This window comes from Salvelinus sp. IW2-2015, linkage group LG21 (assembly GCF_002910315.2).
Source record: "Salvelinus sp. IW2-2015 linkage group LG21, ASM291031v2, whole genome shotgun sequence".
NCBI lineage: Eukaryota > Metazoa > Chordata > Actinopteri > Salmoniformes > Salmonidae > Salvelinus > Salvelinus sp. IW2-2015.
Window position 1 is genome coordinate 703,392 of NC_036861.1, and position 24,088 is coordinate 727,479.

Genomic DNA, 24,088 nt, shown 5'->3' on the forward strand with positions numbered 1-24,088 from the left:
CTTTATTAGTGAGCAAAATTATTCTGGTGACACGGGCTATGATCTGACAAAATGTCCTTTCACAAAATACATCTCCGTTAAGGTCATAATACTAGTGCCATCTTCTTCAGATGTTCTTATTATCGCCTTTTGTGATAGGGGCGGGATTAAAATGGGGGCAAATGCAGTGATTGGCTATGATAACCCCCCCTCGCTCACGCGACTTCCGTTTTGTCTGTGCGCGCAGGCCCAGTGACCTCTCGGATATTTTATTTACTCCTGAAATCCAAGATGGCCACCTTGAATGTCTCGATCCCATAGCAATTGAGGATGCAAGTAGCTACCGAAAAAACAACTTTTCCCCGACCATCTCATCCCCTGAAATTCAATTCGAATGGTGCGGCTGACCCCCTTACATCTTATTAGCCACTAAATAGCCATTGCATTTTCGCGCAAACCCCTTCAATTCGCAAATTTGAAGTAGTTTCGCGAAGTAGCTCGCGCTGTCGCTGTCTGTCCGAAGCGAGGTTCAGACAGGCAGCACATCCAAATGGCCGAACCGAGAAAAGTACAATTTGTCACCCTCTCGGCCTTCGCTGCGGGATCAGCCACGGAGACTAGGAAACGCCGGTTGGAGGATGACGAGGCCGACATCGACTTGGATGCGGATGGTGAGGTCGAAACGAAAGCGTCCGGGGCAGATGGTGGCGGTGGGCTTTTCGGCAAAACTAGTAGTGACAAGGACAACGCTGAAGGAAAACGGATTACCGTGCGGTTGAACCTATCTCTGTCCGAGCCCAGCGATCAATCGTCGGCCGAGTTTAACTACAGCGAACTCATCCAAAACATCCAGGTATGACTCCTTCTGTTTGGTCAAGAAAGACATGGATCAACACCAGTTGATTTTATTAACTTGGTTAGTGGGGACTTGTTAAAAGATAGGATATGAACGTGGGTGTATCTTGTCTTTCCACGGACTAGTGTGGTCGGTGGGAGGAAATTACCAGTCATGGACACACAAAAGACCCTAACTCAACCATTCATTAAGCCGTTCACTCAAATCACTTGGTACTCAAGAACGGCACATCAAGATTACAGTTGTAGGCACTCCTTATGCACATGGAGTGATAAAGGTTGTCTGGCRCTACCTGTTTCCAATTCTTGATAACTTGCCAACTCTCTTGTTAGTTTACACCAGTCATACAGCCAATAATATGGCACGTAGATGTRCCCCAGTACAGTTGAGTTTAGCCTCCTATGGGTGACATATAGAAGACCAGTCAGTGCTGAATAGATGGAGTAGGTTTGGAAGTACCAGGATGTATCCTACAGGGAGTTATGCAAACATCGGTGTTATGTTATCAAGACACTCAGTGGTGTGTACAGACTAGAGGTCGACCGATTATGATTTTTCAACGCCGATACCGATTATTGGATGACCAAAAAAGCCGATACCGATTAATCGGTCGATATTATATATATTTTGTAATAATGACAATTACAACAATACTGAATGAACACTTATTTTAACTTAATATAATACATCATTAAAATCAATCTAGCCTCAAATAAATAATTAAACATGTTCAATTTGGTTTAAATAATGCAAAAACTAAGTGTTGGAGAAGAAAGTAAAAGTACAATATGTGCCATGTAAAAAAGCTAACGTTTAAGTTCCTTGCTCAGAACATGAGAACATATGAAAGCTGGTGGTTCCTTTTAACATGAGTCTTCAATATTCCCACGGCTCAAAATAAGTTTTAGGTTGTAGTTATTATAGGACTATTTCTCTCTATACCATTTGTATTTCATATACCTTTGACTATTGGATGTTCTTATAGGCACTTTAGTATTGCCAGTGTAACAGTATAGCTTCAGTCCCTCTCCTCGCTCCTACCTGGGCTCGAACCAGGAACACATCGACAACAGCCACCCTCGAAGCAGCGTTACCCATGCAGAGCAAGGGGAACAACTACTCCAAGTCTCAGAGCGAGTGACATTTGAAACGCTATTAGCACGCACCCCGCTAACTAGCTAGCCATTTCACATCGGTTACACCAGCCTAATCTCGGGAGTTGATAGGCTTGAAGTCATAAACAGAGCTGCTGGCAAACGCACGAAAGTGCTGTTTGAATGAATGCTTACAAGCCTGCTGGTGCCTACCATCGCTCTGTCAGACTCCTATCAAATCATAGACTTAATTATAACATAATAACACACAGAAATACGAGCCTTTGGTCATTAAAATGGTYGAATCCAGGAACTATCATTTCGAAAACAAAACGTTTATTCTTACTGTGAAATACGGAACCGTTCCGTATTTTATCTAACGGATGGCATCCCTAAGTCTAAATATTGCTGTTACATTGTACAACCTTCAATGTTATGTCATAATTATGTACAATTCTGGCAAATGAATTACGGCCTTTGTTAGGAATAAATGGACTTCACACAGTTCGCAATGAGCCAGGCGGCCCAAACGGCTGCATATACCCTGACTGCTTGCACGGAACACAAGAGAAGTGACACAATTTGCCTAGTTATAAGAAATTCATGTTAGCAGGCAATATTAATTAAATATGCAGGTTTAAAAAATATATACTTGTGTATTGTTTTTAAAGAAAGGCATTGATGTTTATGGTTAGGTACGTTGGTGCAAAGCCAGTGCTTGCTTCGCAAATGCGCTTGTTAAATCATCACCCGTTTGTCGAAGTAGGCTGTAATTCAATGAGAAATTAACAGGCACCGCATTGATTATATGCAACGCAGGACACGCTAGATAAACTAGTAATATCATCAAACTATAAACACACATACAGTACAACAATTACATATTACATTAAAAACACAAACATCTTGACTAAAAACAGCTGGCCTAAAAACAATTTCACTCTTCTATGATATATACATCGATCAAGTGTTTAAACTCCACTGAATATATAATACATTGTTCTCAAACTTATAATTACAAGTAACACTACAACTTTATAAACCAGCTGTAAATCTAAATACAAATGCTTCTTCACCAATGCTATTTGGGCAATATGATTGCATGACAATGTGATTTACATCCGGTACAATAACAACACAATATTATTTGTTCTTTGTTTGTTTATTGTGGGTAAGTCCATTTCTGTTCCAGTAGTTACACTTTTCCTCACCCATTCCCCCGCTTTCTAGGCAAAAAAGAACACTCCTCCTCCAGCCCCAGCCCCAACTCAGACTCCAACTCTTTTTATCCTGCCTCCTGCCCTTGACCCTAGCGACCCTTTCAACGATGACGATAGAGAACGACTGCAGGTGGAGGCCCTGGCCAAGAAGTTTGAGAACAAATATGTACGTTATTTTTTTGAGCCATGGTAAAACTTTGTGCTCTAATAACTCCACTTGTAAGATACTAGTTTTAAGATTATTTAGACTTTTTTTTATCTGGTTAATAGCTAGTTGTACTAGTTTATAAACCTATTATATCTGGTTATAAGCCATTTTTTTCTCGTTTTATGACTACTGGTTATACAGTATGTACATGTGAAAATATGTATCCTCTGTGACACAGGGCAATGCGAATGCAGCAGGAAAGAAGAAGAGGAAGGATAGAATGCAGGATCTGATTGACATAGGCTTCGGCTACGACGAGACCGACCCTTTTATTGACAACTCAGAGGCTGTAAGTATCCCTTTTTTTTAACCTTTTACACCCCTTCATGTGGAGAAGGCATGTTAGGCTGTATTATAGGCGGAGAAAATAGGAATCTGCTCTGTTCTGGCGAACTCCGCTCTCGACTTTCGCTTCCTGTTTGGAGCGTGCTTAAGACTGTCAATCAACCACAGCACCAATTCGCACAACCAATCAACCTCATCCCATAAACACTAACCTACATTCACCACAGTGACCTGTTTTTGTTGTTGTTGTCAGACTCTCATTGAAGTTACTCTGTTCTGCATCTATGTTCTGAATGTAACGGCTGCCATTTTGTTTTGTGTGACAGTATGATGAGCTGGTCCCGGCCTCCCTGACTACCAAGCTGGGAGGGTTCTACATCAACACGGGCACGYTGCAGTTCAGAGCTGCTTCCGAGTCAGAGGGAGAGGAAGGGGGCAAGGATGTCAAACCCAGAGTAAGGGTGGGATACTGGCATGAAGTATTGTATACAGTGAAATTACACTATATTAGTCAGTTGGTGTCAATTCCATTTCAATGATGTCAATTCAGGAAGTAAACAGAAATTCGAATTATTTTCAAAATCAATGAGAAAATCAGTTCATTTTTGTTTACTTCCTGAATTGACTAGAATAATTGACCCCATCCCTGATGCTTTATTTGTGTTTATCCAACTGGTTGTTTTGGTTTTTCATGAATTKTCTCTGTGCCTTCCGGTGTTAGCAGGAGCTGAAGGATGGCGAGGAGCAAGTGATCAAGAGACGAAGGAGGAAAGAAGGAAACAATTTGGAGGAGAAGAAACCCCGGAAGAACAGAGTGCCCAAACCAGGGTGAGATGATAGGATAGTGGGATGGATACATCGCTTCTTGTGCCTGTCTGTACCTTCACAAATTACAATTTGAGATAGAATGGTTGCTGAATAATTCTGATTATTTTGTTCTTGCTGTAAGAACAAATCGTCCATTGTTGTTCTATGCATATTTCTCAAATAGAACTGAGCATGTTTCACGAACCATTCCTCAAAAATGTCTCAAAATACCTCCCCGTGTCAAACCCTACCAAATGTGCACTGAAATTGAAATGTATCAGCATAGAATACAATAGACGAATTCATCATATACATATATCTTTGTTCATTCCTACCCATGTACAGATACGTCTGACTATGACATGATACACTGTGATGCTCTCTCTGAATGGCCCGTGGGCTTGTGTGACAGGCCAAGTGTCCTTAACAAAGGCTACATTAGCTACGCTCTGATAGGCTGGTCACTCCGCTGCCATAAATAATCCTATTCCCAGAAATAGACCAGCAGATATTATGAGACTGTTGTTTCCCTTGTATCATATTGAAAAGACATGGCCTTGCTTATAGGTTTCTTGTCTTCGAGATTACACATCGTAACTTGCCTCACTATTTTCTCTCTCCTTCCTCTTTCTTCCTTCTCTCACCCTCTCCTCTCTTCCCGCTCTCTTTCCCCTCTTCACCCCTCTCTCTTGTCTTTCTGATCCAGAGTGTCGTCTCTGATGAACATCCACCGGCCAGAGAAGAAGAAGAGGAAGAAGCTGATGAAGGACTCCTTGTGCTTGGCAGCCATGTTGCGCCGCTTCACCCGGGAGAAGCAGGAGATGAGGAAGATGAACCCCACCGCGCCCCACTCCGGCATGGGTAGCTCCGTGGCCAACGCCCCGCGAGCCAACCACCTGCTGGCTAACTCCCACCTGCACGCTAACGCGGCTAACAACGACGTCTCGTTGGCCGAGCTCACCGCGGACCCCGCCATGATGTCACTGCTGGGCTCGGCAAATGAGAAGGAGCTTCAGGATCTTCTGGGTGACCTGGACTTCAGCCTTCTGGACAGCTCGGCTAATCCGCATGTGGCCACGCCCGGGAGAGAGAATGGCCTGATGGGAATTGGAGTTTCAGGGCCGAAGCCGAGTGGGGGCGGGTTAGGGAGGGGGCTGGGGGTTGCAGGGGGTCTCCTACACCCACCTCCGCTCCCTGACGGCCTGCCCGCCCCCCTCATCAAGCGCATCGAGGACCTGCGGGCGGTGAGTCGCACTGATGGGGCTTTTCCAGTTTATCATAGATTGATTTGTTCATTTAATGTTTATGTGATCATCCCTTGATTTAATTGTTGAGTAACTTCCTGGAATTTTGTACAGTTGAAATGTGGGGCAGCCATTTTCTTAAACCATGATGATATCACTTAAAATAGTGTCAGTTCTTGGAAGATTTGTAATGCATTTCTTGACAGGGTGGTAAAAATGCGAGGAGAGGTTAGAGAAAAGCAGAGCAGAAAGGAAGAGCGGATGAGAGCAAAACGCATGAAAGAAAGGTAGACTAGCAACAGACAACTGGTGGCCAAAAGGGAGAGAGAAGAAAGAGAGAGTGACAAATCAAGGATGAGCGAAAACTGTCAAGATGACGATGCAGCCATTTTGAAACTGACACGGAAGGCTCCTTTTTGCTTTTGCGCGTCTTTCCATGGAAGACAGTATGCTCACCAACCTCTTTTCTTCACAGGCCTCTCGTCAGTTTGATCAAGAGGGAAGGAAGAAATTCTTCACCCTGGATATGAATAACATCCTACTGGAGTGAGTTAGTCATTCTTTTGACACATTGWACATCTCTCTCCGTCTCCACCCTGAATGTGTCATAMTGCTGATATTGGAGTCGATTGTTCATCTCTTTTCCTGTCTTTTTCACCCCCACTCTGTTGTACATTTCTCCCAACATCTTTTTCTCTCGCACGCAAATGGTTTTATTCTTTGTCGTCTCTTCTTTATCCCCTTTCCTTGCTTACCATCTTTCTCTCTCCATCCCCCCTTTCTCTCACTCCTGTTAATTCCCTCTTGTTGCTCCTCTCCCTTCCCTCCACTCTCTCCTCCTCCCCCAGTATTGAGCTGCAGGTGCAGGAGCAGCCGATGGGGCTACGTGGGGAGGTGTATTCTCACCTGGAGGCCTTTGTGCCCTGCAATAAAGAGGCCCTTCTCAAACGCCTCAAGAAGCTTAGCCTCAACATCCAGGATGACCGTCTGCGTACGCCCCTGTTGAAGCTGAAGCTGGCTGTGTGCAGTGTGATGCCCGAGCAGATCCAACGATACAACATGGACTGCATGGTTAAGGCTGCCAAGTAAGAAGATTACAATACTCCATAGTGTACTGCAGCCATACTCAACAGRCGGACCGTGGTCCGGATGCGGACCCAGAACGGGGTCAATACGGACCGCGAGTCCCGACTTTACATTTGACATTTTCCTACATTTGATGTTGCATTGGGCAGTTTGACATTCCCTGACAGAGAGCTATTTCGATTTAGTACCTGTCAGAAATGTCCTGTTGATCAAATAGCCCATGTTAGGTAGATGGGTACGCTCAGGGGCCTCGACCCCCAGTGGGCCCCCATTAATTTTGTTGAGCAATTCACTCAGGTATCATATGGCAAAATGTGTAGAATTGCAGGAAATKAGCTTTAAAATGGCAACATTTTCTCTCAAACAACAAGAAGGATGTGAACAGTTTGAACAGTTTGGGGTTGTTGGGTGGGGGTTTGTTACTAAATTACAAAATCCATCCTGACCTTTGCCACCTAGGAAATTTGTATGACCGGACCGTCTTAAATAGTAGTTGAGTACCCCTGATATACTGTAATGCTATATCGCTTATCCATAATGGGTGTTTGGTTATTTTTAGTGCCCTACTCTGCCTGTGTTCATCACTGCTTTTATTTATATGCGTCTCTGCCTCTGCGGGTATATATTGAGGTTGTTAGAACATGTTGGTACTGAGGTGTGTGTGTTGGTTCCTAGCAGGCAGCAGCCTGGAGAGGGAGAGAAGAACGGATCAGAGGAGGAAGACGAGGGGAAGCCGGGGAAGAGGATGATGGGCCCACGGAAGAAGTTTGTCTGGGACGACAAGCTCAGGTGACGGCCCATCCACTGCCCTCAATCAAATCTTTTATTTATAAAGAAATTTTCACATCAAGCAGTGTCACAAAGCTGCTTTATAGTAATCCGGCCTAGACACTAAAGTGAATTCGAGCAAAGTCATACAGGAAGGGTTGATTTGGAAAGATAATAGATTAGTAAGCTTTTCTTCATTTCTCTCTCCTCTCTGTGTGTGTAGGTCCTGCTGTGTAACCTGGTGCGTGTGAAGTTGAGCTCCTATGAACTGGAGTCGTCTCAGCTCTCTCTCTCCGTGGAGGATTACCTCAAGGCCTTCATGGAGAACGAGGTCAAACCACTGTGGCCCAAGGGCTGGATGCAGGCCAGGATGCTGTTCAAGGAGAGCCGTGGTGTACACAGTCACCTCACTGTCAACATGTAAGTTATCTCAGCTATAGTTGGACCTTATAAATAAGTTGGCTTTAAAATGGCAATTATACCTTTTATTGTATATATGCCTGATTGACAGATCAAATCTAATTGTATTAGTTCCATTTATACAGTGGGGAGAACAAGTATTTGATACACTGCCGATTTTGCAGGTTTTCCTGCTTACAAAGCATGTAGAAGGTCTGTAATTTTTATATATAGGTACACTTCAACTGTAGAGCAGGGAATCTAAAACAAAAATCCAGGAAATCACATTGTATGATTTTTAAGGAAATTATTTGCATTTTATTGCATGACATAAGTATTTGATCACCTACCAACCAGTAAGAATTCCGGCTCTCACAGACCTGTTAGTTTTTCTTTAAGAAGCCCTCCTGTTCTCCACTCATTACCTGTATTAACTGCACCTGTTTGAACTCGTTACCTGTATAAAGACACCTGTCCACACACTCAATCAAACAGACTCCAACCTCCTCCACAATGGCCAAGACCAGAGAGCTGGTAGGACATCAGGGATAATAATTGTAGACCTGCACAAGGCTGGGATGGGCTACAGGACAATAGGCAAGGCAGCTTGGTGAGAAGCAACAACTGTTGGCGCAATTATTAGAAAATGGAAGAAAGTTGAAGTTGACGGTCAATCACCCTCGGTCTGGGGCTCCATGCAAGATCTCACCTCGTGGGGCATCAATGATCATGAGGAAGTGAGAGGATCAGCCCAGAACTACCACGGCAGGACATGGTCAATGACCTGAAGAGAGCTGGGAACCACAGTCTCAAGAAAACCATTAGTAACACACTATGCCGTCATGGATTAAAATCCTGCAGCGCACGCAAGGTCCCCTGCTTCAAGCCAGCGCATGTCCAGCGCCGTCTGAAGTTTGCCAATGACCACCTGGATGATCCAGAGGAGGAATGGGAGAAGGTCATGTTGGTCTGATGAGACAAAAATAGAGCTTTTTGGTCTAAACTCCACGCCGTGTTTGGAGGAAGAAGAAGGATGAAGTAAACTCTAAGAACACCATCCCAACCGTGAAGCATGGAGGTGGAAACATCATTCTTTGGGATGCTTTTCTGCAAAGGGACAGGACGACTGCACCGTATTGAGGGGAGGATGGATGGGGCCATGTATCGCGAGATCTTGGCCAACACCTCCTTCCTCAGTAAGAGCATTGAAGATGGGTCGTGGCTGGGTCTTCCAGCAAGACAACGACCCGAAACACACAGCCAGGGCAACTAAGGATGGCTCTGTAAGAAGCATCTCAAGGTCTTGGAGTGGCCTAGCCAGTCTCCAGACTGAACCCAATAGAATATCTTTGGAGGGAGCTGAAAAGTCCGTATTGCCCAGCGACAGCCCCGAAACCTGAAGGATCTGGAGAAGGTCTGTATGGAGGAGTGGGCCAAAATCCCTGCTGCAGTGTGTGCAAACCTGGTCAAGAACTACAGGAAACGTATGATCTCTGTAATTGCAAACAAAAGGTTTCTGTACCAAATATTAAGTTCTGCTTTTCTGATGTATCAAATACTTATGTCATGCAATAAAATGCAAATTAATTACTTAAAAATCATACAATGTGATTTTCTGGATTTTTGTTTTAGATTCCGTCTCTCACAGTTGAAGTGTACCTATGATAAAAATTACAGACCTCTACATGCTTTGTAAGTAGGAAAACCTGCAAAATCGGCGTGTACTCAAATACTTGTTCTCCCCACTGTATATCTCGCAAACTTTATTGGGGGGTTAGCGAAATGCTTGTGTTCCTAGCTCCAACAGTGCAGCAATATCTAACAATGCACAACAATACACACAAATATGAAAAGTAAAATAATGGGATTTAGAAATATTAGGACGAGCAATGTCGGAGTCCGGAGTATAAATATACAGTGCCTTCGGACTTTTTCCACATTTTGTATACGCTACAGCGTGTATTCTAAAATTGATGAAATACAATTTTTTCCTCATCAATCTACACACAAAAAATACCTCATAATGACAAGCAAACAGTTTTTTTTAGTCTTATGCAAATGTATTCAAATAGAAAAACATAAATACCTTATTTACATAAGTATTCAGACCCTTTGCTATGAGACTCGAAATTGAGCTCAGGTGCATACTGTTTCTATTGATCATCCTTGAGATGTTTCTACAACTTGGTTGGAGTCTACCTGTGTCAATTCAATTGATTGGACATGATTTGGAAAGGCACAGTTGACGGAGCAAAAACCAAGCGTTGAGGTCAAAGGAATTGTCCTTAGTGCCCCGAGACAGGATTGTGTCGAGGCACAGATCTGTAGAGTGTACCAAAAATATCTGCAGCATTGAAGGTCCCAAGAACACAGTGGCCTCCATTATTCTTACATGGAAGAAATTTGGAACCACCAAGACTCTTCCTAGAGCTGGCCGCCCGACCAAACAGAGCAATCGGGGAGAAGGACCTTGGTCAGGGAGGTGACCAAGAACCCGATGGTCACACTGACAAAAGCTCCAGAGTTCCTCTATGGAGATGGGAGAACCTTCCAGAAGGACAACCATCTCTGCAGCACTCCACCAATCAGGCCTTTATGTTAGTGGCCAGACAGAAGCCACGCCTCAGTAAAAGTCACATGACAGCCCGCTTGGAGTTTGCCAAAAGGCACCTAAAGGACTCTGMCCTTGAGAAACAAGATTCTCTGGTCTGATGAAACCAAGATTGAACTCTTTGGTCTGAATGCCAAGCGTCACGTCTGGAGGAAACCTGGCACCATCCCTACTGTGAAGAATGGTGGTGGCAGCATCATGCTCTGGGGATATATTTAAGCATCGGGAACTGGGAGACTAGTCGGGATCGAGGGAAAGATGAACGGAGCAAAGAGATCCTTGATGAAAACATGCTACAGAGCGCTCAGGATCTCAGACTGGGGCGAAGGTTCACCTTCCAACAGGATCTGCAGAGAAGAATGGGAGAAACTTCCCAAATACAGGTGTGCCAAGCTTCTAGTGTCATACCCAAGAAGACTAGAGGCTGTAATCACTACCAAAGGTGCTTCAACAAAGTCCTGAGTAAAGGATCTGAATACTTATGTAAATGTTATTTCCGTTTACCTGTTTAGATTGATGAGGGGAAAAAACGATTAAATACATTTTAGAATGAAGGCTGTAATGTAACAAAATGGGGAAAAAGTCAAGGGGTCTGAATACTTTCTGTGTGTGTGTGTATTATTTATATATGTGTGTGTGTGTGTATATATACACGTGTATATATTATATATATATATATATATATACACACACACATGTTTTCATCAAGGATCTCTTTGCTCCATTCATCTTTCCCTCGATCCTAACTAGTATATATACACACACACACAGAGTATGTGATGGGATGTATAGACTATATGGATAGAAGATGTACAGTATATCTGAAGAAACAGATGATTGATTGACAGATGGATTAGCATTCCTGTGCGGATGTTAACTTAACACACCATTGGTTTCTCTGTCCAGGGTCAAGAAAAGGATGGTCCCCACCCCCAGGGCTAAAGCAAAGGTCAGTGACATCTCTTCACTCTCAATTGACGTTTGTAACCTTTTCTACAAGATGGTTATTTGGTATTACTTGCGGTGCCATGTGTTCTGATGCGGGGCTAATGCTAACCTTTGTCCTTTCCCTGTATTCCAGGAGGGCCAATGGATCCAGCAGAGGCCCAATCTCCCCACCGCCACCACCCCTTCTCTCCCCCACGTCCCCTCCACCCCCTCCGTCATCCAGGCCCGCCGGACCTCCTCGTCCCCCTCGGAGCCCATCTGCCTGTCCGACTCGCTGGACGAGGACCTCCGCGCCCCCTCCCTGGATTCCGTCTCCCACGCCCTCGCCTTCCTCAGCCAAGCCGCCAAGGGCCTGGGTCCCCACGGCAGCGTCACTGACCTCACCCTCACCTCCCCCCTCTCCCCYCCGCCTCTCCAGTTCCCCAACTCCTCCCCCCCCTCCATCACACCTCACTACTCCCCCTCGTCTTCCCAACTCACCTCACATTCTCTTTCCAAGATAAACGCCAACTCGTCGACGACGGTGACGATGCCATCGATGGCCAACATTAAGACCACGCTATCTACCTCTCCCTCCACTTCCACGGTGTCGTCGGCTCGCATGCAGCTCGCGGGGGCCACGTTGGTGTCTCGTGGCGCCGACGGAGTGTACGGCGTGATGAAAGGGGCAGGCTCTATGGGACAGACTCAGAGACACAATGTCAGCATGGCGACCGCCAYTCACAGGCAWGGGGGCATGACYGGAGGGAGTAAGCTCCACCCACCRTCGTCCCCCTCCCCGCCCACCAAGCAGCGGCCCCCTCCCACAGCCTCTCCGCTCCTGCCCCCCCATCAGAAGGTCKCCCTGGGCATGGKGGTGGCAATACCAGRACTRGGGAAGARCAGTGTCAAAGCCAACARCAGCAGTAACGGCRGTGYCATGATGAGCAACATKCCCTCCTCCTCCCCTCAGTCCCGTGCCACCAACTCCCACTCACACCCCCAGCAGCTCAACTCCAAGAGCCCYCAGCAGCTCAACTCCAAGAGCCCCCAGCAACCCTCCTACCTCACCTCCACGGTGGGCTCTTCACCCTCCCCGTCCCCCTCCCACCACCAGGGCAAATCCAAGCCCCACCACCAGTCCAACTTCATCACCCCCATGCAGGCAACTCTCACAAGTCTCCCACAGCAACAACTCCTCCCCCATCATCAAGCTCACCCCCCGCCCCCCCCCCACCCCTCCTCCCATCTCCTCCCCTTCTCCTCCTCTTCCAACCTCCTCTCTCACTCTCAAATGATCTCCAGCCCTCTCCAGTACCAGTCCCCCAAGACTGCGGCTTCCGCCCCCCATTTAGTGTCCAAGGTGGGGGTCAGGTGAAGCCGGGCCCAGGGCACTTATAGCTTCGCAGGGAGCCAGAAGGCTCCGTGTGTCATTAGCAGTAGTAGCGTTAGCAGCGCCAGCTCCAACAGCAGCCCCATGCGCATGTCGCCCGTCACCAGTCGCCCGGACAACAGCCCCTCCCCCTCCGGCACGGTCTCGACCAGTCATGGACAGAGACAGAGGGCCATGGGCAGAGCCAAGGCTGTAGGCWGTCGGGTGCCCACGGCAACCATGGCCACACCCTCCGTCACCTCACACCTGACGCAGGTGAGTCAGCCAATCACATGCGACCAGAAAGTGCCAAGAAGTGTGAAAAACAGGATCAAGAGAAGCACCTCTTACATATTGACTGCATTTTTCTCGCTTGTGTTTTGAGTATGTTCTGCAAAGGCTTGGCCACGTCGTCAGAACAGAACAGAAGAGAAAGGAAGAGATTGTGTCAGGCACTTTATGTCACCAAGTTGAGTCACCTGATCCCTTCTCTCTTTCTCTTTCTCCCTCCCCCTTCCTCCTAGGTGTCAGCTGGCAGTCCCCTCCTGGGCGGGCCACTTGGCTTTGGGATGCTGGGGGGGCTAGTGCCCGTCTCACTGCCCTTCCAGTTCCCATCGCTGCTCAACTTCACTCCTCCTGGTGCCCCGGGGGTCAGCGGCCTGGGCACGGGCACCAACTCAGGATACAGCCTCTCACAGAGCGACTTAATGGGTGAGTAATTGGCAACCGGTGCCCAACTGGCAGTGGCTCCACAAGACTGATCTTTCAAAGCACCGGGCATGCAAATGTATAGGAGCAAAAATAAAGCATTTGTTCTCTCTGTTCGCTACGGTTCAGTAGAACTTCTAGGGCTCTTAATTCCACTGAAAAAGTCTGTACTGTACATCATGATGTGGTAAAGGTCTTTAAAGAATTTACTACTTCATTAGTATGACATTTTATCGGATGAATTTGATCAAATGACAAAGAAAATCAGTGTTTATTAAGATGGCAAAATAAATGAAGCCGCAGTTAGATTTGTTTGTGGTCCCTTGAGATTCATCTAGTCTTAGTTTGTGTTACTCATGGTCAGTGTTGTGGTGTGCAGTGTGTGTGCGTGTGCGTGTGCGTGCTGTGGATCCATACTGAAATATAATCAGCTCTAATGTGCCTATGCTAAAAGTTTCTCACTGTAACCCTCTTGCCCTGCCTGTCTCGTTTTCTCATCCAATCCCTCACTCCTTCTCCCCCTCCGTCCATCATCCATCCATCCTCTCCTTCCTTCACTCCTGTGATGCTTTACTCAAATTCTACTTTCATCTTTTAATGTTCCTTTTCTCACCTTTATTCTCCTCAACCCCTTCCCCCTCTCCATGCTTCCCTTTTTTTTTAACCTCCTCACTCTTTCTTCCTCTTGTCTGTCCACCCCTCCCTCCATCTCTCCTCAGATCTGTATAAGAGTCTCCAGTCAGGGTCACAGGCTGCTCTACCTCCTCACTTGCAGCTTGCTTTCTCAGGTAAACTTCACACCTCCTCCTCCAGTACTTCTCCCCCTCCTCCCTTACCTCCCTCCTCCTCTTCCCTTCCTCCATTTGTGTTGTTGTCATTCCCTGCGTCATGTTGATATCGCTCACTCACTGTTTGGCTGTAAGCTCTTCTTTCCCAACCTGTCTGCCTGCTTCAATGTTAGCGGTGATCTGCATGCCTGTGTTACTGCATGACTAGGCTAACACTAGAAGCACGTGTCTTGTCTGTCGATGAAGCATCTCCTCCCTGTGTGTTAGGTGTTCAGTTTTTTTCTGCATCATGTCATTTACACATGATGTAACAAATTATTTTAACCCCCCCCACCTCAGATGCGAACCAAAGCCAGGGTGGCGACATGAAGAGGAAGTCCCACTGACCAATAGAGACGGAGGACAGAGAGTGACATCRAGACGTCCACTAGGATCACTTTGATTGGACAGATGGACACAATGATGTAATAATACAGGGGGGAGGAGCCTTCTTCCCTCAATATGGACCTGAAGAATCAATTACCCCTCACCATGACGATTTATGAATTTAATTTAACTGTATTTTTATGATTACTGGGTATAAAATGGACCTGGGGTGAATGATAATGAATTTCTTTCCCTTACATTTTTTTCTTGTCAACATGTTTACATGACCGACCTTTATCACTGTGGAATGAGGACAGGGTCGTATTCATTAGGCTCCAAACGTAGAAAAACAAATACAGAAACAAGGAAGTACTGCCTGAACACTGGTTTTCGTTTAAAAAGAGTTTTGCTATGTTGTGCACCAACGGAGCGCACATACCGCAGCGAATGTCGATCTATTTGCCGTTTGTTCGGCGCGGTCTGTTTTACGGACCACCCCACCGGTGAGGGTCTGATTGTTGACATTTTCCCTCGATTCTACATGTAGAATCAGTTTGCAAATTATGGCTGGCACTCTGTTCAGAGGTGCAAAGTACTCTCGACCTGCAAACGCCACCAGTGTGTCCGTTCCGTAATGAAAACCACCCAGGAGAGGGAGCACGCTGTTAGCGAAGTAATTTAATTAGAATTTAAGTCTGTTTTTATTTTTTCTCGTCTAAAGCAGATTTGAGTATAAATTTATTTTTTGGTCGTTGTCTTGACTGTCTGAGGAAGGTAGTTGTTAACTTGTCTCCGATGTGAGATGGTGTGTCCATAGATTGTTTTAAAGTCGCCTCTGCTCCCCACAACTGACTGTTAAGGTAGTATAGCTAATATAAAAATGGATAAATTATTTGTAATTTACACAGGGATAAAAAAAAATATTTAGAGGTATGAGTGTGCCCAGTGAGATTGTGTGTGTGTGTGTGTGTGTGTACGTACACAACCTACATATATTATTATAAATTGTATTTTCTTTCCAGGTCAGTCTGTGCTGTGTGAGTGTGCGAATTGCATATCCCCTTTTCTCTGTTGTGTGAGAGAGTGAGTATTCCCCTCTCTTGTTCAGCGTGTCTTTGGTGCTGTAAAATCACACTGGACCTTTTCTGGAGAAAAAACTTGAACTGTAAAAGCTAGACTCCTCTTGGAGGGTGAGAGAGGGGACAAAGATGCGAGATTGTAGCTTACTTGAACTTTTTTTTTTTTAATTGTAATTAATTACTTTGTAAAAAAAAAACTATCAACTCAAACACTCAACTCAATATGACAAAACGCCTTAGTTTGTAAGTTTCATTAAAGAACTATGCAGGACTATAAATGCTTCAATGCAAAAGTGCAAGTCGTCGCTTGGCTTTCAACCTCTTACTCAGCTGTCAATGTATTTCTGGGAGTTGCGAATGTTTGTGTGTACGTACGTCTGAGTCCTTTTTCCCATCTAAAGAACTCTCCCTTCTCACCTGCTGAATACCTCTAGAAATTGTTCTTCCTTACTCTCTTCCTATATCTGGGAAGATCTCAATAGCATACTCCTCACTTCCTCTCTCCTAGTCTTCTCAAAACCCGTTGTGGGAGAAGGTCAGAGGGGAGGGACTTCTGGCTTTCTTGCCTCTGTCCATCTCTAATCATCCTTCATCCCTCCTTCCAATGTCAGTATGAATGTCGACCAACTGCACCAAGGATGGCGCCAAAGATGAGTTTCCTAGCATATAGATGGGGTGCTTTGGTCAGTGTGCGTGTGTTCCTATCAACATTCTCTTTGAAATGTACCCATGAGTGTTGTCCGTCTGTGGTCTGTCAGGATATCATGGGGAAAAGTTGTTTCTTTCTGTGACTGGAGCAGGAGGTGACATTTTAAAGCTTTTGTGCTTTTGGGGCGGGTAAAGATTACATTTCATGGTAACTGGTTACTTAATTCGGTCTCTTTTGTAGATTATTTTTGTGTGTCGATTTATGGAATAAAATACAGTTGGTTTTCAATAGGGCCTGAGTCATTTCTTTGTGCTCCCTTTCTTCYGTCCTTTTGAAAGCTGTCTTTCAAAAGAACACTTCCTGTTCTAGGGCTCTATTCAATTTGTATATCGGATTTTAAACACAATGTTCCTGCCTTAAAGGTCATTTCCGATTGTCAGATCAAATGGAATTTACCTTAACATTTCTAGCACGCAAACTGTAACGCTTCAGGGATTCAGATTGAATAGAGCCTCTTTATTTTTATTTATTTAACCTTAATTCAACTAGGCAAGTCAGTTAAGAACAAATTCTTATTTACAATGATGGCCAAACCCGGACGACGCTGGACCAATTGTGCACCGCCCTATGGGACTCCCAATCACGGCCTGATGTGATACAGCCTGGATTCGAACCAGGGACTGTAGTGACACCTCTTGCACTGAGATGCAGTGCCTTAAGACTGCTGCGCCATTCGGGAGCCACAAGTGAAACGACGTGGCACTCGGGAGCCTTAAGACGTGGCAATATTGTTTTTTTATACATTTGTCCTAAGTCCATGTTTTGTACAGTCCCTCAATGATGTCAACATTCGTGTTCACTTTCTGTACTCTGGAAAGGTCAGGGCTCGATTCAATCCATAAGGCTGAAGATCCGTGCCACAATGCGGTTGAAATTTAAAGGTAATTTCCTATTGAGTGGACGTCAGCAGCGTTCACTGTGAATGCAGTCTCCTGCAAATGCGGAGACATTGCCTTTAAACCTCAATCGCGCTATATCCCGGATCTTCAACGGATCGAATCGAGCCCTCACTGTCAAAATACATCATTACACGTGTTGCTCTTTGACCTTTCTCACCCATGCCGGTGTTTCTCAGGTAACAACAGGCCCTAGCTTTGTGGAAGGCTCTGGAGTTTTCCGTTCTTGGCCCGGTTTGGATTCTTTAAAAAGTGCATCCTTTGTTCCTCCCTTGAAGTAACTGATTAGAAATGACTGGACAGGTGAAAGCCATGTGGTAGAGCCCTTCTGCTCACCTGCCCAGGACACCCACTCAGATTGAGCAACAACAAAAGAAATCTGCTCTTGTCAAATGTTCCAAACAGGACATTGTCTTTTTACCTAAATATGCCAACACCAACAGATAKAATTCATAGCAAGCAGTGCATTGGGTTAGTCAGATTTGATTAAATATAACAGAACAGAKTACCTGGATTTAGATTCACTCTCACAGGATGGGTTGCCAAAAAAGAACTAACTGAAAGCCACACCCCCAATAATCCATGAATATAACTGCATTGAGCCATTTGCCACTGTGCTTCTATGGCTATAATCACCATGCTACTGCCTATTTCATTTGTTCAGTTAGCAAACRAGACAACTCATAATCCAGTACCTTTATCAGTCAACACCTATATTTTAGCTGTAATCCGCTTTAAAATGCAACATTTTCTCTCAGGCTCATGGCAAAATGTGTACAATAGCATGAGATGAGCTATACAACAGCACATTTTCCTCTGCCCGATGRCAAAATTTCAGGAAGTTAGCTACCCAATTTGATGCAGGCCCACCTGACAAGTTTCTGGCTACGCCAATGATGTCCCATACCCCCAGCTGGTGGAGAGAATAACATTTGGGTTGCCATCTGCAGCAGATCCCTGGTTCAAATCACAGAGTAGCTTTTGTTTTCTAACTTTTCCCAACCCCTTACTGAATTTAGACCACTWCCCTAAACAACCCATCATATCTGTCCAGRCCCTTCAGGCATAGCTACCCTCTGTGCTCTCCRATTTGAAGAGAGAAACATGCATGACTGAATTGAAAGTCTCTAGGGGCTCCTCCGCTCAGGACAAACTGGAATCATATTATTTCTACAATGAATATGCTTTATTTTCTTTTACAAAAAAATCACTGTAGTCTAGAAATACAGGAGGCATACAAGAAATAAAATGGGGGGGGGGGTATTTGCAGTTGTAATGAAAGCCTGGTCGTCAACAGCCAGTCTGAGAATAATAATAATAATACAAGTAAAACTACATCATGGATGTTAAAGCTTTTAACCAAATGAAATCACATTCTGCTCTTGAAGGGGGAGCAGAAGGCTCCACATCTCACACAGTTAATAGTAACACTGATTTCTGACCCACACACACACTACCTATGGAGACATTGCTACAGGTATATGAACGGGAGAGGAGGTGCACACTGGGTATGATATGACACACAGCAAAAATACACAAGACAAAGAAGAAGAAAAAGTGTTTGTTTACCGTTCACCAGGTTTGCCTCGTTAGGTTTTTATGTAACACGTACAGCACACCTACACATCTTTCTGTTTAATACAGGTGCACACCTACACATCTTTCTGTTTAATACAGGTGCACACCCTACACTCTTCTGTTTAATACAGTGTCACTACACACTTCGTTAAACAGGCCACCGACACATCTTCTGTTTAATACAGGGGCTCACCTAGCACACTCTTCTGTTTATACAGGTGCACACCTACACATCTTTCTGTTTAATAGTGTCATACACCACACATTTTCGTTTAATACAGGTGCACACCTACACACTTTCTGTTTAATACAGTGCCACCTACACATTTTCTTTTAATACAGGCTCCATCTACACTCTCTTTAAATACATGCTCACCTACACGTCTTTCTTTTTAATACAGGTGCTCACCTACACGTCTTTCTGTTTAATACAGGTGCTCACCTACACGTCTTTCTTTTTAATACAGGTGCACACCGTGCATTACCCACTAATGCTCTTATCTAGTGTCTAAGGCACTTTAAAGAAACATGTCATTACAGCTGAGCTAACATTGGAGTAAAAGTCAAATGAAAGTGGCAGTTTCCATATATTACCATCTTTTAATACTGAACAGAGATGCCAAAGGAAGAATAGAGAGCGCTGATGGATATGGACATTCTGGGACGTTAAGAGTGGCTTAATAGTTTTAGAGCTTTGAGATGCTATCCCCAGTAGAAGGCTGTTATATCTAGGAATACTAAGTGCTTGGTAGTTGGTGTGTCAGCGTATTATAATAGAGAGTTGGGGGTCCTACTTTGCTACCAAACCATGGCACAAACACAGTGAGATGGCAGTCTCCCTTGCTCTGAGCGGTAGGCTTTAGCTAGTCAAACTACACGTTCAATCGAAGCTCTCACCATTAGTGTTGGACTAAGGGGCTGTATTGTACATCATGTGACCACTCATGAGAGAAGCTTGGGGTTTCCTGGCTCCAGTTACAGGGGCATATGAACACTCATTCTGCAGTTTCCAGCGATTCTCTGTGATACGTACGCCAGCGACCATCTATCTAAGCATACCACACTTCACTGCCTTCAACCCTTCTTCCTGAACAACAGGAAAAATAGTGTTACAATTGGTCAAAATACAAAACAACAAAAACCGTCAATCATGACCTATGCGATTCCTATAAGAAGTCAGTTACCAATTGTTTTTAAAGTGTTGTGACGAGATGCTGTGGCAAGTGGAGAAAAGCACAGTTAAAACTTTCTTTCCATTCCATGTTTTTCTCCCAGAACAGGTCAGACTGTGTGAATCCACCATCTTGTTTCATTGTAGTGTTTAGAAGCGGAACAATAGTCTGTACATTAGGAAGAGACTCATGCAATGAGGGAAGCGGAGGCAGTCTGACCTATTGTTGAATAGGACTATCATCGGAGAGGACAGAGTTTTGTTAGGCCTGCTTTAAGCCAGGGGAGAGATGATGGCTTTACATTTGGTGACACACTTGTATTACAAGACAATGTTTTGTTTAATGTGGGAGGAGGATGACAAAAGTGAACGTTTCCTAGTTTTGCTCCTTTCATTGCAGTTTGGCATTCAGGGGCATACACATACCTTACATACTCACATGTGCACACACGCATAGTTCATAAGTAAAAATCACTTGGACATAAGTTTACATATTAATTTAAGCACATAATTCCACGCCTAGGGAGGACTATATTAAGATCGTTGGGACACTCGCCGGGCCGAGCAGCTAGCCAAAGTAGAGTAGGAATATTGTTAGAGTAACGTTACAGTAAGGCAGAGTAAGCCGCTCAAGTGGGAGTAATTGCTTTGTCATCCCCAGGGAGGGAGCATTTCTGGGAGGGGTGGGGTGGTCTAGGTCGTATTCATTAGAACACACCGTAGCAAAACGTTTGAAAGCGTCTTTCAACGGAAAATGAAAACGAGCGGTTCTTATTGGACAAATCCAGGTAGTCCCTCCCTGTTTCGGACTGTTTTCTTCTGTTTTGGTGCCTAATGAACAGGACCCTGGTTCTCCCTGCTGTTGACTCGTGGACAGGAACAGATGGAGAGGCTGAGGTGTTGTAGTCACTATGCTGCCAGGCTGGCTAATCGATAGGGTTGGTAGGATTAGCAGGGAGCGTCTATTCGGTCTGGTTGGAGGCTTGCGTGTCGTTGTGGTCGCTGGCGCGGCTGTCGGCGTCGTCGTCAGAATTGTCCACGGAGGTTCCGTCGATCTGGAGCTGCCGGCTGCGGCCTGAACGGCTAGACGAGAAGCTGATGGGGCCTCCACGCCTGAGGAGAAAAGGCAAATACATACATGGTCATTTATCACACCCACAGATCTATGACAGTGTGGGTGTCCTGTTGCATCTATAGGAGTGTTGATGAACATGTACGGGAAATGATAACAATRAATGTATTCTTCTTTGTTTTAAAGAAACTGGCAGAGGGAACGCCGATAGGCATAAATAACTACGTGAAGTGTATATACAGAGTGTTATGAGAGGCTGTACCTGAGGCGGTTCTTGAGTGTGTTGACCTCGCGGGTCAGGCCCTCGCTGGCCTCGGTGGCGTCGTCCAGCTCCCTCTGTAGTTTCCTACGGGAGGCGTTGGCCCTGGTAGCCTCCTCCTCAGCCTCCTCCAGCTGACGCTTCAGCTGCTTCATACGAGAGTTGGCCTTCTCCATCTGACGGGGGGAGAATTTGAATTTTATTGGCACAATTCAACGTATTTACATAGCAAATTCATGGGCCAATTCAAGATTAAAACACAAAGAGAGAGAGAGAGAAAGAGAGAGAGAGATATATGGAGAAGGGGAGATATGGAGAAGAGGGGGGAGATGGACAAAAGGTGGGATAGAAATTGGAAAAACAAGGATGGAAATGAAAGTTTGGGACAGACAGAAGAATTGAGAGAGAGAACCAAAGCTACTGAAGAGCGTGGGTGGGAATAGGAGAGAGAGAGACAGAGAACCAAAGCTACAGAAGAGCATGGGTGGGAATGGGAGAGAGAGAGCGAGAGAGAACAAAGCTACTGAAAAGTGTGGGTGGGAATAGGAGAGAGAGAGAACCAAAGCTCCACGGAAGACATGGGTGGAATGGGAGAGAGAGAGAGCGAGAAAGAGACAAAGCAAAGAAGAGCATGGGTGGGAATAGGAGAGAGAGAAGCCAAAGCACAGCAAGGCTGGGTTGGGAATAGGAGAGGAGAACAAAGCTACAGACAGCGAGGGTGGGATAGGAGAGACGAGTAGAACAAAGCAACAGAAGAGGAGCGGGAATGAGGAGGGAACAATAGAAGGCAGAATAGGAGAGAGAGAGAACTCAAAGCTACAGAAGGGAGGGGTGGGAATAGGAGAGAGAGAGAACCAAAGTAAGAGAGCGAGGGTGGGAAGTAGAGAAAGAGGAGAAGAACCAAAGCTAGACAGAAGAGCGTGGGTGGAACTAGGAGAGAGAGAGGAACCAAAGAGGCTACAGAAGAGCGTGGGGGGAAATAGGAGAGAGAGGAGAGACAAAGCTACGACGAAGAGATGCGTGGGTGAGAGAATGAAGAGACAGACGCAAAGAGGAGAGAGCCAAAGCTAACGAAGGCGTGGGTGGGGAATAGGAGAGAGAGAAGAGAAACCAAAGCCCAGAAGAGCGATTGGTGGAAATAGGAGAGAGAGAGAACCAAAGCTACAGAAGAGCGTGGTGGGAAAGGACGAGGAGAGAGAAGAGAACCAAAGGTACAGAAGAGCGTGGTGGGAAGGAAGAGCAGAGAGAACAAAGCTAAGAAGAGCGTGGGTGGAATAGGAGAGCAGAGAGAGAGAACAGAGCGCGTGAAAGAGAGAGAAGAACAAGCTACCCGAAGCAGCGTGGGTGGGATCGGAGGAGAGAGAGGAGAACCAAGCTACAGAAGCGTGGGGGGAATGAGGAAGAGAGAGGAGAGAGAGCTCAGCACAGATGCCACAGAGACACTGATTAATAGTGAATTGTAGCTAACCTGGCATCCCATGGCCTTTTACTCACCCTTTCTAAATGTCAGGACAGACTGTTTCAAGCTCACTGTGGACCCAAAACGACCACTCACCTGCTCCTTGTACTGGTCGGCATGGCGACGCTCGTCCTCCACCTGAATCACCACCTCTTTCAGCTTCTTCTCTGTGCGTCGGACGATCTTATTGGCTGCTGCCCTCTCCCTGGGAGGAAAAAGAGTGATAACGGGAAAGTGTGTAAATAGTGTCACCCTGACTGACTCATATCTGATGGGGACATACATTTGCATCAGGATGCAGTAAAATACTCCACATTAGGCAACCTCATACACTACCATTCAAAAGTTTGGGGTCACTTAGACAATTCCTTGTTTTTGAAAGAAAAGCTAATTTTTTGTCCATTAAATAACATCAAATTGATCAGAAATACAGTGTACACATTAGTAATTTACAACATGAACATTGTAGATGGAAACGGCAGATTTTTAATTGAATATCTACATAGGCGTACAGAGACCCATTATCAGCAACCATCACTCTTGTGTTCCAATGGCACATTGTGTGAGCTAATTTTAAAAGGCTAATTGATCATTAGAAAACCCTTTTGCAATTATGTTAGCACAGCTGAAAGCTGTTGTTCTGATTGAAGAAGCAATAAAACTGGCCTTCTTTAGACTAGTTGAGTGTCTGGAGCATCAGTATTTGTGGGTTCGATTACAGGCTCAAAATGGCCAGAAACAAATAACTTTTTTCTGAAACTCGTCAGTCTATTCTTGTTCTGAGARATGAAGGCTATTCCATGTGAGACATTGCCAAGAAACTGAAGATCTCATACAACGCTGTGTACTACTCCCTTCACAGAACAGCGCAAACTGGCTCGAACCAGAATAGAAAGAGGAGTGGGAGGCCCCCATGCACAACTGAGCAAGAGGACAAGTACATTAGAGTGTCTAGTTTGAGAAACAGACGMCTCACAAGTCCTCAACTGGCAGCTTCATTAAATAGTACCCGCAAAACACCAGTCTCAACGTCAACAGTGAAKAGGCGACYCCAGGATGCTGGCCTTCTAGGCAGAGTTGCAAAGAAAAAGCCCTATCTCAGACTGGCCAATAAAAATAAAAGATTAAGATGGGAAAAAGAACACAG

At 45.2% G+C, this 24,088-nt stretch overlaps 1 protein-coding gene and 1 pseudogene across 1 annotated transcript in view; one reads left to right on the forward strand and one right to left on the reverse strand.

Moving 5' to 3' along the window:
* The first annotated feature begins 242 nt into the window (after window positions 1-242).
* LOC111982388 (ubinuclein-2-like) lies at window positions 243-16,734 on the forward strand (annotated as a pseudogene).
* Window positions 16,735-18,566: 1,832 nt separating this feature from the next.
* Window positions 18,567-24,088, reverse strand: part of LOC111982307 (myosin-10-like) — a 108,726-nt gene continuing 103,204 nt past the window's right edge. The window contains 5 exon segments of the mRNA XM_070433794.1: window positions 18,567-19,088; window positions 19,238-19,269; window positions 19,357-21,264; window positions 21,486-21,658; window positions 23,038-23,146. Of these exon segments, the coding sequence (XP_070289895.1) occupies window positions 21,114-21,264; window positions 21,486-21,658; window positions 23,038-23,146 (433 nt within the window). The 3' untranslated portion in view covers window positions 18,567-19,088; window positions 19,238-19,269; window positions 19,357-21,113.